This window comes from Pimephales promelas, chromosome 25 (assembly GCF_988280905.1).
Source record: "Pimephales promelas chromosome 25, fPimPro1.hap1.1, whole genome shotgun sequence".
Lineage (NCBI taxonomy): Eukaryota > Metazoa > Chordata > Actinopteri > Cypriniformes > Leuciscidae > Pimephales > Pimephales promelas.
The window spans coordinates 22204303-22219002 of NC_142793.1; the positions used below are offsets into that span (position 1 = coordinate 22204303).

General features: G+C 37.1%; 1 protein-coding gene across 18 annotated transcripts in view; it reads right to left on the reverse strand.

The window, feature by feature from the left end:
* Positions 1–14700, reverse strand: part of tjp1b (tight junction protein 1b) — a 106277-nt gene that overhangs the window by 53594 nt on the left and 37983 nt on the right. Inside the window, exons 1-2 of one of the 18 annotated variants that reach the window (XM_089127575.1) lie at positions 12049–12527; positions 772–962 (exon numbers count right to left, since the gene is read on the reverse strand). The exons of 16 other annotated variants lie outside the window; for them this stretch is intronic. Coding sequence is in view for 1 of the 2 variants with exons in the window: in XM_039647032.2 (XP_039502966.2) it covers positions 12049–12075 (27 nt within the window). In the remaining variant the exon portion in view is untranslated. Of the gene's footprint in view, positions 1–771; positions 963–12048; positions 12528–14700 lie in introns of those variants that run through there. One more of the 18 variants, XM_039647032.2, reaches the window with a different exon arrangement.

The following is a 14700-nucleotide window of genomic DNA, read 5'->3' on the forward strand; positions in this document are numbered from 1 at the left end:
CTTTTAATTAGGAAGAATAAGAATCACACTAACATCCAATGCTTCTGATCAGGCATAAGGCAAAGGTTAGGATCTGATTTTTGCCGTTCCATGGCCATGTTGGTAACGTCCCTAAGGATCCGTTGTCTCAAGAGAGGAACGAATACAAACTAGCCAAATTCTGACAATCTGGAAACTTCTTTGGTATGAACTGATCCCAAAGCAACTTGTAAGGCCACATTTTCTACATCCATTGAAAGACTTCTTTGGGGACAAAAACGTGACAGCAGGGAAGCGACTCCACTGTATCGAAAAGGCTATAAATAGCTCAAGGCTGCTGACTCTACAGTTTTATAAAGAGCCCATAGGTAATGATTAGGGCTCCGATTTCAACGGGAGAGAGGGGACACATATGGATGGATGGATGGATGGATGCTGTAGTTCATTTCCATTCAATGACCTCCTCCAGTGACATTCACATAGGCAAGAGAAAACGAGCATGTGTGTGGATTTCTATATTCGATATGCATGTAAAAATGTACTCGACGTATTATTAAGGCTAAATTATTCAAATCAAGTCCAAAAATGACTAACAAAAAGCAGCATGCAAGGACAAAAGGGACAATGTTTAAGTGATGGTAAAGGATGTTGCTATAGTAGCTGTGATTTCTCAAGACATTATTTATAAGCTGTGTCCACTATGGGAAAGACACTGTGTTTAGAACCAAATGAGGGCGAGAAAATGGCAAAACTGACATTTTTGTGTGAACTCTCCCTTTAAGACTGATGCACCTGTGAAGTGTGCCGGGACGTTATCTGCAGGCATGTTATTTTAGGCTCTCAGCTGGTATCAGAGGGGAGGACGGGGAATCTTTGATGATGGCCAGACCACCGGCAATGTCACACTTGTGCCTGAAGGATCACGTCAGGGATCACTCACTTCCTGTCATCCCACTGTGACACGGCTAACTTTAGATCACTCTCTAAAATAAACACAGAAAATATTGGTATGGTAATCATTTCCAACTATATTCAACTCTCTTTTGGTTTCAAATAACTAGATATTACAAATTAAACTAAATTTCAAAAAGACATTAAGAGGGCTTTCCCTCCAATTCTCTTTCTATACCAGGTACTGAAGGTCTATGAAGCTATTGATCATATAGAAATTATGTAAATATCAACTGTTTACCCGCCACTGACGGAATTTTCCGGCTTTCCGTGTTTTCATTGTTTTAGAGAGCCTAAGTCCCTCCCCTTCCGGTCGACCACCATGGGACCTTATTTTGGAAAAATATTGAGTGGTAGTCAATGGCGAGAGACAACAAATATTTTGATCTCGTTTGAATTGTGCCCTGAATTACACATATGATGTTTGTCAGTTTAAAATATACATTTTAAAGTAAAGAAAGTAGCAGTTTGATGTAAAACCATTGAGGTATAAAACTGTGAAAATATGTAATTACAAAGACTACAAACCCCAAAGGCACACATTTTCTCTCAATGAATGAAGCTAACTTTACTGAGGCTAATGTCCGTCATTGTTTCTATAGTCTTACGTTATAATCGTAACGTTACGCCGTCATACCCGAGTGTTTTGCACCAGACTGCACACACACGAGCAGCGGATCTCGCTCGTTGTTTCGCTTCCCGGGAGATGTAGTTCATTGAGCGATTTTACTCTTCTGTTTTATGACAAACTGCGATGTTTTTGACTTTCAGAATTATCTTTTAAATTGACAAACATCATATGTGTAATTCAGGGCACAGTTCAGACGGAATAAAAAGATACGTTGTCTCTCGCCATTGACTACCATACATATTTTTTCCGACATAAGGTCCCCATGAGCAGGAAGGGGATGGGCGGGACTTAGGCACTCTATACGGTAGGGGGCGCTGTTACGCATATGAAAAAAGTACTCATCTCTGGATCAAACAAGTGATAAAAGCATTGCTTATGTTGTAGTTCGTGGAAAAAACACTTATTTTTGTTCAAAATGTTGCTTTATGAAACTTACCTACATACATTGATAAAAAAGAAAAGAAAACATGAGGCTAGAATAAAACTGTTCTTTTCTTTTTATAGGCCTATTACATGTTCAGATATCAATAAAACAAAATATTCTGGTGGCAATGAAAGTTGTGTAAAAATAATACAAAATCCTGACACTGGCTGGCAACTTCTGGCGGGAAAAGAGTTAAGATTTACAATCGGTTACATCGGTAATCAGTAATAATGTGGAAATAGTTGAAAAGTAAAAATATCCAACATCAGTGCAGCCCATTAAAATTTATCAACGGACACTCAGAAGGAAACAAATCCTTTTACCGTATCAATAATCCGAGCTATTAGATGAGACTGTGACTCTAAATCCAGCCTACTACACCAGAGTGCATGCTGGGAGTTATCAGAGACCTCCAGAGAGAGCCGGGAATGCTCTGATAACAGTTGCCCCCCCCCTAACAAACACACACTTTCTCCCATGGTGAACAAAAGCAGGAGGGTCGGCTCCAGCGAGATATGGATATCAGGCTCTCATCTCACGAAATCAATGCAGAAGACTAACAAGGACACTCGACTGATCACAGTTGTGCTTTGAACCGACAGACCAACTCATGCAAAGTGACTGTAATGAAAAGCATGCAATTAAAACATGTCATACATGCTCGTCTTTTGGGCCGTTTACAGCTGAAATGCTATTTTAATGAATCCCAAAGAGTACAAAAAAAAAATGTCCTCATTTAGGGAAGCATAATAATTGTGCGTTTCTACTCGAGTCGTATAAATAGGAGCATCTCGGGACGCTGCATCTAAAAATTGACAGAGGCCGAACGAAAACGAGCCTGTTCATCTGTAAGCAGCCAAGTCTGTATGAAGCTTTCCAGAGACTGATACGAGTCTGATTTGCACCAACATTAAAATTCTCTCCAATAGCAGATAATTACTTTAATGCAATGGCTGACAACCTATACATGTCTGACAATAAAAGTCTATACTAATTTGTCAAAATAAAAACCACTACAAAATGAAATCAAATCATTTAAATGTCAATTTGGGCATCACAACATTATAATGTACAGTACGAAAAATTGATCTAAATTACATTTTTAAAGATGAGTGCAACTTTAAGTGAGTGCAAAAATTGGGAAAATGAGCATAAACATTTATAAATAGACAAAGCTATTAAAACATCTTGGTAAATTTGCATTAGGCATCACAAACTAAGAACGAACGAACGATTTTTTAGCAGAATTTATTTATCTAGGTTCATGTTAATTTATAAATATAGCCTATCGTACTAGTTCATTTACATTCATGTGAATTTGTACAAACATGTACACCTGTAAGAGTCTCTTATGCTCACCAGGGCTGCATTTTTTTAATCAAAAATAGTAAAAAACGGGAATATGTGAAATATTACAACTTAAAAAAAACTGTTTTCTATTTGAATGTATTGAACTTTATTGTAAAGCGCTCCCACAATCTCTTAAAACATGCAGTTTTGCATATCCCTACATACATGAAAACTTCAAGAGATTATTGGAAGAAAAGTATGTGGAAAATCAACCGATAAACGACAAATAAATATTAAACATTTCTCAGTCACCAATAATTAAGAGTGAATGTTTGAGTTAAAGAAATCCCCCAAAAAATTAACACTTTAGTTTAGGGTCCAATTCTAACTATTAACAAGCTGATTATTATAATGCTTACTGTTACTAAGAAATTGGCTGATATTAGTATTTATAAAGCACACAATAATGCCTTATCATTCAAGACCATATTCTACATCCCCATACCTAAAATTAATACCCTTACTGACTATTAATAAGCAGTAATTAGGAGTTTATTGAGGCAAAAGTAATAGTTAATAGTGCGAATTGGACATTAAATTAAAGTATGACCCTAAAAAGAAACCAGACGGCCTCGGCCCGTATCGCTACATCCACACAACTTGTTTTGCCGATACCAGTTTGACAGCTCACTGGAACGAAACGAAACGGCTACGATCAGGTATGTCAGGTATCCTTGCACTCTCACCGTGTCTGTGTGTGTATCACTGTTTGCATTACAGCATCTGGCTCATGTCCAGGTGATACCGTGGTGAGAAATACTACACCAGACAGCAGGAAAACAAGGCCTCATTAACCCTGGTGTCACGGCTAACCTTTGAACCCTCGTCCCGCCACTATAAAGGAGAGGATGCCAGTTATACAAACATACAAATTACTACGAACACACCCTTATGTAATCCGACTACACTTAACACTGTATTGTGCTTGGGTAACATGACAACTTTCATTTTGTTACGCAAGTTAGTTTCAGAATGAGAGGGATGAGAGTGAAACAACAGGCCGTTTCTGACTGTCGCCTCACAGGAATCAGCATGAATTTGAAATCCCACGCTTTCACGTCTGGGATCATTTATGCCTCAGGACTCTATAACTTACTTTATTATTTTTCATAGAAACACATTAATGCCTCCAAGTTAAAAGACAGGCAAAGCTAATCAAAATTAATTACTTCAGAAAAATGATTTATACTAATAAAGACATTTTTTGTCTTTTGAATCTATTCACCAAAATGTGATTCAGATTCATTTGCAGCAGGCAAGTAGCCTAAGTTGTTTAGTTCACAAAGAATGCCTGATTCTTTCATTCTGTCGTTCAGTTCATTTTTTAATTCACCAATAATATCAGTTGATTTAGCCGTTTCACATTTTGTTTAATCGATTCGTTCACAATCTATGCTTCTTCGTTCATTTAGTTCACTCATGAATGACTTGTCCCAGTCTGTTCAGTTGTTTCATGAACAAGATGCTTTGCTGACTCATTTTGTTCAAGAATGAGACAACTTGTTTTGTTTATTTAAGAACAAGATGTAGCCTATTGATTCCTTCAGTTCTCATTTCATTTAAGAACGAGGTGCCTCATTCACTTAGTTAGTTCACAAACAAGCTGCTACTTTGGTTTAGTTTGTCCAAGAACAAGCCACTTTGTTTGTTCTCTTAATTCGTGAGCGAGACGATCTGATTTATTCTGCCGATACAAATATTTTTGGTTTTTAAAATCCGATATTCCAATATATTGGCCGATATTTTATTTATTTATTTGAAACTGGACATGATAGTCACAAATTTTTTCATGCTTATTTGGGTTAAGAGAACTGATGGGGATGTTCTTTTAATTGTTATACAAGCAATGTATGTATCGTGACCAACTCAACGAGTGTTGCCATCAGGAACGGTGTAGAGTGCCCTCTGGTGGACAAACTATACAACTCCAACACTCATAACATGGTTGAAGCGTGTTTCGTACATTTTTATTTTATTTTTGAAATATTCATTTATCGGCCATTATAACTGCCGATACCGATAGTTTGGAAAATGCCTAATATTGGCCGATAATATCGGTCTGCCGATATATCGGTCTAGCTGTAATTAATTTATTAGTTCATTTAATTCATTCGCAAACAAGATCTGTCAGTTCATTCAAGAACAAGATGCCTCATTCTTTTAGTTCGTTTACACACAAGCTGCTTCAATTGTTCAGTTTGTCTAAGAACAAGATGCGTCGTTTGTTCAGTTCATTCATAAACAAGATGTAACAATTCATTTAGTTTGTTCACCAACAAAATTAGTTGATTTGGTCGTTTCACAAATGAGATGCTGTTCAATCGATTCGTTCACAAACTATTATGCCGTGTTCAGACTGCACGATTTTCAAAGTAGTCGGGGCTCTGTTCTTTTCACACTGCATGGAGTCGATGATTTGTTCATTCAGTTCATTCATGAACGAAATGTCTGTTCAGTTGTTTCAAAAACGAGATGGTTTGTTCACTGTTAATTCGCATTCAATTGCTTTGTTCAATTCAAGATCTTGTTACTCACAAACTTCAGGAATGAGATGCGAGTAAAATGCTCAAACTTTACACGACTGTATCTATATAAAAGGCTTCGGCAAGTCAAGCTCACGGCCAAAGAGTTGAAGGCTCTTCATGATGATCAGTCGACGGAGACATCAACCACAGGCGCAAAACTGACACGATTTACCCCCACTACTGTTAACATGCTTTCAAAAGCACGCTGCTTCCTTCACGTTTAACGCTAAACAAAACAACTGAGTGATTTCGATAGTTTGGGTACATCAGAGACTGAAGCGATGCTAAGTGTTCCACTCACGCACGAGTTGCTTCTTTCAAATACAATACAAACTCAGTTTAGCAAAATCAGTTGAAGTCTCTCTACGTTATTATTTTAAATGCGGTGTCTCAGCACATCTATTTCTGGCAGGAGTGGAAATGTTATGATATTATGCTCGAGAGAAAGTGCCTGTCTCAATATCCACCATCATCTGAAACTAAAAGCACTCAATGGAAACAGTGAACGACGTCTTCATTGGTAAATTCGAATGAAAGAATGGTTAAGGATGATGCTTCACAAACCGCAAGTAACATGATTTCATAATGCTTTGCCAGCAAATAATGGTTTTATATGGATAATGTTTTCAAAACACTTGATTCTGTTTCACGTGCGATCAGTGACCGTTTAATGACAAGCCTTAAAGGAGACGCCAATTAAAAATGGAGCAAAAACATAAGACATTATAAGTTTATAGTGAACATTATAAATGAACCTCAAGGAACATATTAAAATAACAAAAAAAACATGTCATCACACCTTTAAAATTAAAGGAATAGTTCACTTCAAAATGAAAATCCTGTCTTCATTTACTCACCCTCAAGTTGTGAATTTTAATTTTGAAGTAAACTATTCCTTTAACACGATGCACTGCATAACAAAAGCTGAAGTAGTTTTAATTCTCACAAACGGAAAATTCATGCTGCGAGATGCTGATTATTAAGTGCAGACGGAACGCAAGAATGCATCCCATGGGTAGCATTTCCATCTTAACATCTCTATTCTGCCTAAAAGACTTATTATTTATTCATCAAACACTGTTTTCAACTCAACATTTACAACTAGCATTCTAATACTAAACGGCAATGTGGCGCTAGTGATCTCCTGCTCATGACGGTTACATGTTCACTGCCCTGTGTGTCTCACGTGAGAAGTACTGGGTCAGTGTCTAACCCACAAGCACAAAATAATCTCTCGATCCACGAGAGAGAATACAGGGCCAAGATTCACAGAATGGCAGGTCACCTGACACAGAAGAGACCCTACGAAAGAGAGAGAGAGAGAGAGAGAGAGAGAGACCTGGCCTGTATCTTTGTCCTTGATCCCCTCAATCTCATGTATCAAATGCATCATATACAGGCCAACGAGGACACACACTCGAGCTGAACACCACAAACACACCAGAAACACTCGACAACCTAATGAAAACTCTTAATTTTCTCAAAAAAGATTAATGTGATTTTGTGATTTTATCTGCATCGACTTATTCTGGATACATTGATAATCATCACATCATTATTTATTTATTTTTTTTATAGATTCTCTCCATGTCTGAATAAACAACTAAACACAACAATCTGTAATTTACAAGAGGTTCTGACCAAATGTTAATTGATGCAGTCTTACATAAAAATATTGAATTAATTTTAATTGTTTGAATTGATTGAATGACTCACTCATAAATGCATCTCTCGTTTCATTACTGGACTAATCAGCATTTCTGCATCTCTTGAATGAATGATTCAATGACAAAACCATTTTTGAAGTCACTTGTCGGTAACGATGAAATTGATTCAATCTTTATTTTAAACGTCAAGTTACTTTCAAAAGATGATTTCCTCTATTTTGATCGCTACCGTATGCGTTTATATCCGACTGTAAACTCGTATCCCAGTACTTACAATACTGTGTGTAGTATAATAAGTTTAATAGACATTGCTGAATCGCTGTCATTCAGGAATGAGATTGTGTGGGTGTTTGAATCAAGGTTGCGATCTTTTAACGAGCAATTGAGCTTTAGTTTCCGATTGGCTGATTAACATAAGGAATCTCTAAAGTGAATTTATAGTGAATTCAAAGTGAATATTGTGTGTCATTTAAATTCTGAAATCGTGTGTATGACTTATTTGCGGTTGTTAAAGCTGAAGTGTGTGATTTGTGTCTCAGGCTCAGCCAATGGCATGAGTTTGGGGCGGGACTATATGTTTGTTGAACTTGACCAATGAAAAACTTTGTTAGGGAGTCATTTCTGTCTGTATCCTCAGCTAAGTCCTGGATTTGCCCACCGCCCCTGTGAAGGACGGCTCTCGCATTCCTTTACAAGATTAAACACACGACTGAAGGGAGCTGGGGGGAAATCACCATGCCAACTCCCCAAACTCACACTTTAGCTAAAGCATTACGATAAAAACACAAACTAACAAACAAACAGCTTAAACAGGAGTTAAATACAGTTCTAGAGACGTTTCATCTTTCTCTTTTGCACACTATGAGCTTTCGAGGACCTTTCCCAAGAAAAAAAAAGACAAAGAAATAAAGCAAAATCACTAATAAAGAGTTACTAAAATGTACCATGGCATTACCATGTGTTTTGGACATGGAACAATGGTAATATCTTTTGAAGAAAATAATCATTTTAATTAATAAAAAAAAGAAATATACCAATCAAGATATTATAAACAGTATAGTCTAAACCCAAAATAAATTATTACAAAATATTTTTTTTTTATTATTACTACAAATATATATATATATATATATATATATATATATATATATATATATATATATATATATATATATATTAACCTAATATAAATGTATATGTGCATGGAAAAAAAGCAATGCTATTATTAGAAATATTGGTATTTATTTATTCAAAATTAATTAATAATACAAATATAACTGCCAAAATAAATTATTTAAATAATAAGGGGGAAAAAATGTAAATAAATAATATTATAGTATTATAGTTAATTAAATATTGGTCAAAAGTAGTGCACATTTTTCACACTTTTTTTTCTCTGGCAACGTACTAACCCAAAACTTTTCAGCCACCCTAGTAAAACTACATGGAAGATGGCATTGGGAAAATAAACAGCCAAAAGAACTGTATACATTAAACAAAGATTAAATTGGCTTTAATTATTATAATGACGGAAGGGAGTGGATTTAATTTTGTCAAAACAGATTATTATCGAAGACAGTAATCAGAGCCACAGTGAAGCTGTCTAGTGTTCAACCACCTTGAGCGAGTCAGTGTCCAGGCTTCTGCCTGCCAAACTGCATCACCCTAACAAGTCTACATCTAGAGCTTCATTTCAGTTGTAATGTGGGGCGGGAGACCAGGGCCAGTGTTTTTACCAAGAAAGGGCACAGAGCGACGCACAAACAAAATCCTCCATTCAGGCTAGACGGGAAACCATGTTGTGGTTCTGCCTTTGATCTTATGAAGAGATTAGACCAACAGGATTACAGGGTAGACTTGACCAGTGAAACTACCGGGTAGGGTTGCCAGGTCTGCAGATATCAGACGAATATCTTATTTCAAAAATAATTTAAAAAAAATGTTCCAGCCTGAGGAATGGGGTATAAATCGCTTAAACCCACGAACTAGGCCTAAACAAATTAATAGTATAAAAGTTGCATTACTCTGCGGGAAAACCGCAGACTTGGCAACACTGCAACCGGCCCAAAGTCACAGACCATGAGAGGGATAAGTATTACTAAATGCAAACTAAAGGACAATCCCTTTGTCCCGCATATGTTTTGTCCACAACCAACAAACAAACAAAACAACACTTACACACTGTAAAAAATATTGTCGTTTTAACTTTAAAAAATTAAGTAACCTGGTTGCCTTAAAAGTTCATTGAAATGGAAAAATTGAGTTAATACAATGAAGTAGTTTGATTTAATCGTCACAAACTATAAAATATTATGTTATCTGAACTGCATAAATTATTTAAGTTGATTTGACAAAAGAAAAATATGTTGGGATTACAAATACAGTGCAACCAAAGTCAAAAATTAACACTCGCCATGCAACAATATGCATAAACATCGCCTTTGGCAAGGGAACAATGGACAAGGCACTTTTTAGGTACTGCAACAGGCTATAAGTCAATTTAATTCAAACACAAGAACAATATAGTCTGATTCTCACTTAAAAATGAAAAATCTGTCATCATTTACTCACCGTCGAGTTGTTCCAAACCTGTAGGAAAGTCTATCTTCTGCTGAACACAAAAGAAAATATTTTGAAGAATGTCAGTAACCATCAGGATCTATCAACTGTCTGGTTTTCAGCATTTCAAAATATCATATTTTGTGTTCAGCAGAAGAAAGAAATTCGTACAGGTTTGGAACAAAAGATAAAAATTTTTTTAAAGTGAACTAAAAATAATATCAAACAAAATGTACAAAAAAACAAGAGCTCAGAGACTTAAAGGAGCTAAAAAAAACTTTAAAGTCTGTAGGAAAAATGAATGATTTTTAGTTATGAAAATGGGGGAAACCAGGATGTATTTAAATGTAAATCATGCCAAATTCAGTTTTAGGGATAGTAGGACACATTTAAGGCCTGATAGTAAATGAATATGAATTTGGATCAATAATTTTACGAAGAAAACTTTTCTGGAAAGTTCACTTTTGGCAAGCTGTTTTAAACTCCCCAAACTAAATCCAAAAGAACTTAGTTTTGGCCTGATTTAGCTCAAAATGACATCACAGCAGTTGGTTCTTTGGTTTCGTTTGAAGCATATCGGGGCCTTAAGGCCTGGAAGTGCCAACTTGAATCTGGCAGGTATTGAGAGATCGATATATCGCACGGGTCAATTAATATGCTAACATTTGGATATTCTGAGATGAACATAATCAGCCCATAACTGTGCTGAAACTGATAGACCGTTAAAATGGCAATCCACCAAGTGACAATTCCAAAATCCATGGGCTGTCCATAGATAAAACACACCCTTTTGATCGAATTAAAGGATGACAAAACTATATACAGTGCGTAAAAAAACAGTTTTTGTCCTGCTTACTGCCATCTACACAGTGGTAACACCTACCATTAATAATGACGAACAAGAAAGCAATGTCAAATGTAAAGCATCATAAAAGCAACTAGTAAATCATGCCCTTCCAGCTGATCCGGTCAAACGGGTTATGTTCTTCGGCTTACCCAAACATCCCTTGACAGCAAAGCGACCCGTGACTCATGATAGAAAAGAGGAAAGAGGAAAGTCACATTCCTGAGATGTTCCACTTCCACCTGTTCATGAAGCTCACCTATTGTGGGCGGGGCTTCAACAGGTGTCAACTAAAAGACCCGCCCAACAGAAACTGTATCGTGTGACAGCTGATCTCATTTACATTTCACGTCCTAAAGTTTCCATGGGCTTTAAATTAATGGACAAGAGTTAACTTAAAATTCAAGTGAACCTTCCAACAACCGCAGCTAAGGAGTTTAGTATTTATCATTCCTGTCATCAGACCATCTATGAATGTCAGCTCTCACACACATACTTAACAGCTATAAAATACAGTGAAACTTTTAAATCCCGAAATACCGAGAAATTTTACATAACACATTTTACAACAGCTTAAAGAGATTTCACACAAAAGCACTTCCCTTCTGTCATATTTTATAGATCACTCGAGACATTGTTAATACAATGCTTTGTCAACCTGTTTATTTAAAAGCTGAGATGGCAGGCAAAATTTACAATATATTATAGCGTGTAGAAATGTTAAAATGCAACATTTAAAAGCTTCATGAAACCGACAGACTTTGAAACCACTTCAGCTAAGCACTTAACCGCATATTTGTCACACTATCACACAAACAAATGCGACACAAACGTTAAATAACAAAACTAGAGTATTAATATTTAAACAACAAAGGTTATATACAAAACTGAAGCACCATGTATTAAATTAAAGCTGTAAAACTACCGCACATATCAGCTAGCGTTAGCGTGTTAGCATAAGTTGAGGAATCTCCGTTAGCTGAGGCTAAACGCGCGCCCACATTTATGACCTCAGACATCGATAACACACACATTTTAAGCTCTGGTTCTATTATATTTCATGATTCAGCTCTTAACAACTGCTGACATGGTATCAGAAACGTTAAATGTTAACAAACCTTATTAGAGGAAGCCCGGGCAGACATTTTGTTCCTTTAGCTGCTCGCGCTGAAGCAAGTTGAGGCTAAATGTTGTCGCCTCAAAGAAATAAATAAAAAATAGGGTTATGAGGGCTTGATCAGCCTGGGAGGGATAAAATCCGTGTTTTCTTCCCCTCTGGCCCGTGTGTCGGGCTAAAGTGTGTTGTGGTCTCTTATAAGGATGAGCAGCAACATGTCAGATGAGCCCAAAGTTCGCCATGTACCGCCAGTGATCTCCTCTTATTGCTGATGAAGCGAATACATTTTACGAAATCTCTGAATGTGACACGTCTATCCCGCAAGAATCGGGTGTATTCATAGCATTCCTGATGTGTAATATCCGTCAGGAGGTGTTTTGGTCCACCTGCGGGGAGGCAGAGGGCGGGATGTCGTGCTTTAGCCCTGTGTGTGTGTGTGCAGCAGAGAGAGACTCACTGCAATGGCAGCAGGAGGAGAGGAGATGAGCTCTCTGCTCCCTCTTTCCCACAGCACAGCAGTAGTGACATGTCTGTCTGACTGCCTGGACATTTCCATTCGCATTTCTCCGGGGGTGGCAACATGAGAGAGCAGCATCATCATCATCATCTGGGATATTCCACTTTGCGGTGTTGTTATTAAATGTATTGAGGTAAAGTGGTTTTAGAAACTGATTATTGTGAATGAAGAGGGATTATTAGGGCACAACATTTTATGCAAGCTCAGCAAAACCAAACAGTCCCAAAAGGGACTGTTCAGATTTTCTTTGTTTATGAATAATAGATCATAAATAAATAAATGTCCTCCCTCAAAATACAGGGTGCATTGTGTGATGATGTGGGTTTATTTTAATTCCAAAGGCCAAGGGAACTTTATCAGGATGCATATTATCCCGGATCCATGAAATAACTGGCCTTTAAAAATAAAAATCTGCCTAAATCGATGGGAATTTAACATAGGGGTGTCCTGACTTGTGCACCCTGTATTTTAAGGAAGAACATATATTTATTTATGATACATTATTCATAGACAAAGAAAATTGGTGTCATTAAAGGTGGGATTTTTCCTCATTTTTTTAATGAAGGCATTAAGATCAAATTCCAAAAGATTTTTTTTATTCCTCTTTTTAGGCAACTTTAACATGGGTGTCCAAACTTAGATAGACAGATAGACAGATAGATAGATAGATAAAAATTTGAATGATACTTGTACATTGTAAAAGATTTACATTAATTGTAAATCTGTAGATTAAATCTGACCACATGACTCCCACAGGAAAACCTCACTCTGCCTGCATTACACTGACAACTTCCTCCGATTCTTTCAGCTCTCACAGTGCAGCCCTCCACTTTAGATAGCATCCGCAGTACAGGCGGAAAACCAAAGAAAACAGACAGATATGGAAGGGGTGCAAATAATTTTTTTTTTTTTTTTACCTTTACTTATCTTAAATAGTCAATATACTGTAGGTTTACTCTCTCTAGTTCCTCTTCAGGTTCTATTTGTTTTCTTTTATTCCCATACAGTCAGTCAGAATATACTGTTAAACCAGGCAACGAGGCCCTTCTTTTGGGATGTTTAAGTTATATCCTCACCCCATAACAAAGCACAATCTGAAGATTTTTTTATGACCCTCCAGTGTGGTCAGTTGTGGACAGCGCCCCCTTCAGCTCCCCAGTGTCCACTGCTATTGTGCAGTTTTAGACAAACCTCACACACACATTCACACTGGGCTCCAAATGCCAGCGATGCCCAGTCAGCCTCTGCAAAAACAATGCAAGGAAGCGAGATAAATTGCCCTTGACACCTGTGCCTCTGTGTGACACACCACAGTCAGCTCTCAAAAAATGAATTCAGCTGCTGTATCCTTCACACGGAGAGTGTAATGGATTTACAGCATCATAAAATAATAAATATGGCAAATAAAACATGATTGGTAAACAGTATTGTGCTTCTGATTAAATCTAACACTATTTTGCACAGTATTTAAATCAATGCAGGGTGGCTGGGATATGGTTGACGTCATTATCATTAGCTGCATACACAAGGAAAAGTGACGTAGCCTGTAATCACGAACGTCCTCCGTAGCGCGAGCCCTCAGCAGAAACACATAAACAGCGAGAGAGAGAGAGAGAGAGAGAGAGAGAGAGAGAGAGAGAGAGAGAGAGAGAGAGAGAGAGAGAGAGAGAGACCGCAGAACAGGAGGAACATAGAGAACAACTGTGAAGGACACTCGGTTAATCAAGAAAATGAGAGGAGCGCTTATTACCTAACCTGCCACCCAGAGTGTCTCCTGAGTTTTGACATGTGCTAGTCAAACAGATGTCTAAAAGATTACAGCTAAAAGTTCTGCAAAAACCACAAACCAAACCGTTGGGCCATTTTCATTGCACATGAAATAATAATAATAATAAATATATATTATTATTATTGTTAATATTATTAAATGTTTCCCCGCCATTAACGAAAATGTCCGACTTTCCGTGTTTTCACTATTATACAGTAGGAGGCGCTATTACACCTCTTCTGAAAGAACTCAATCTCCGGATCAAAACATAGGCGAAGAAGAAGCTGAAATAAGCGATATCACACAATGTAAGCAGGTGCATAGGTGAAATATTAAACAGCATTAAGACATTAAACAGCATATAAATT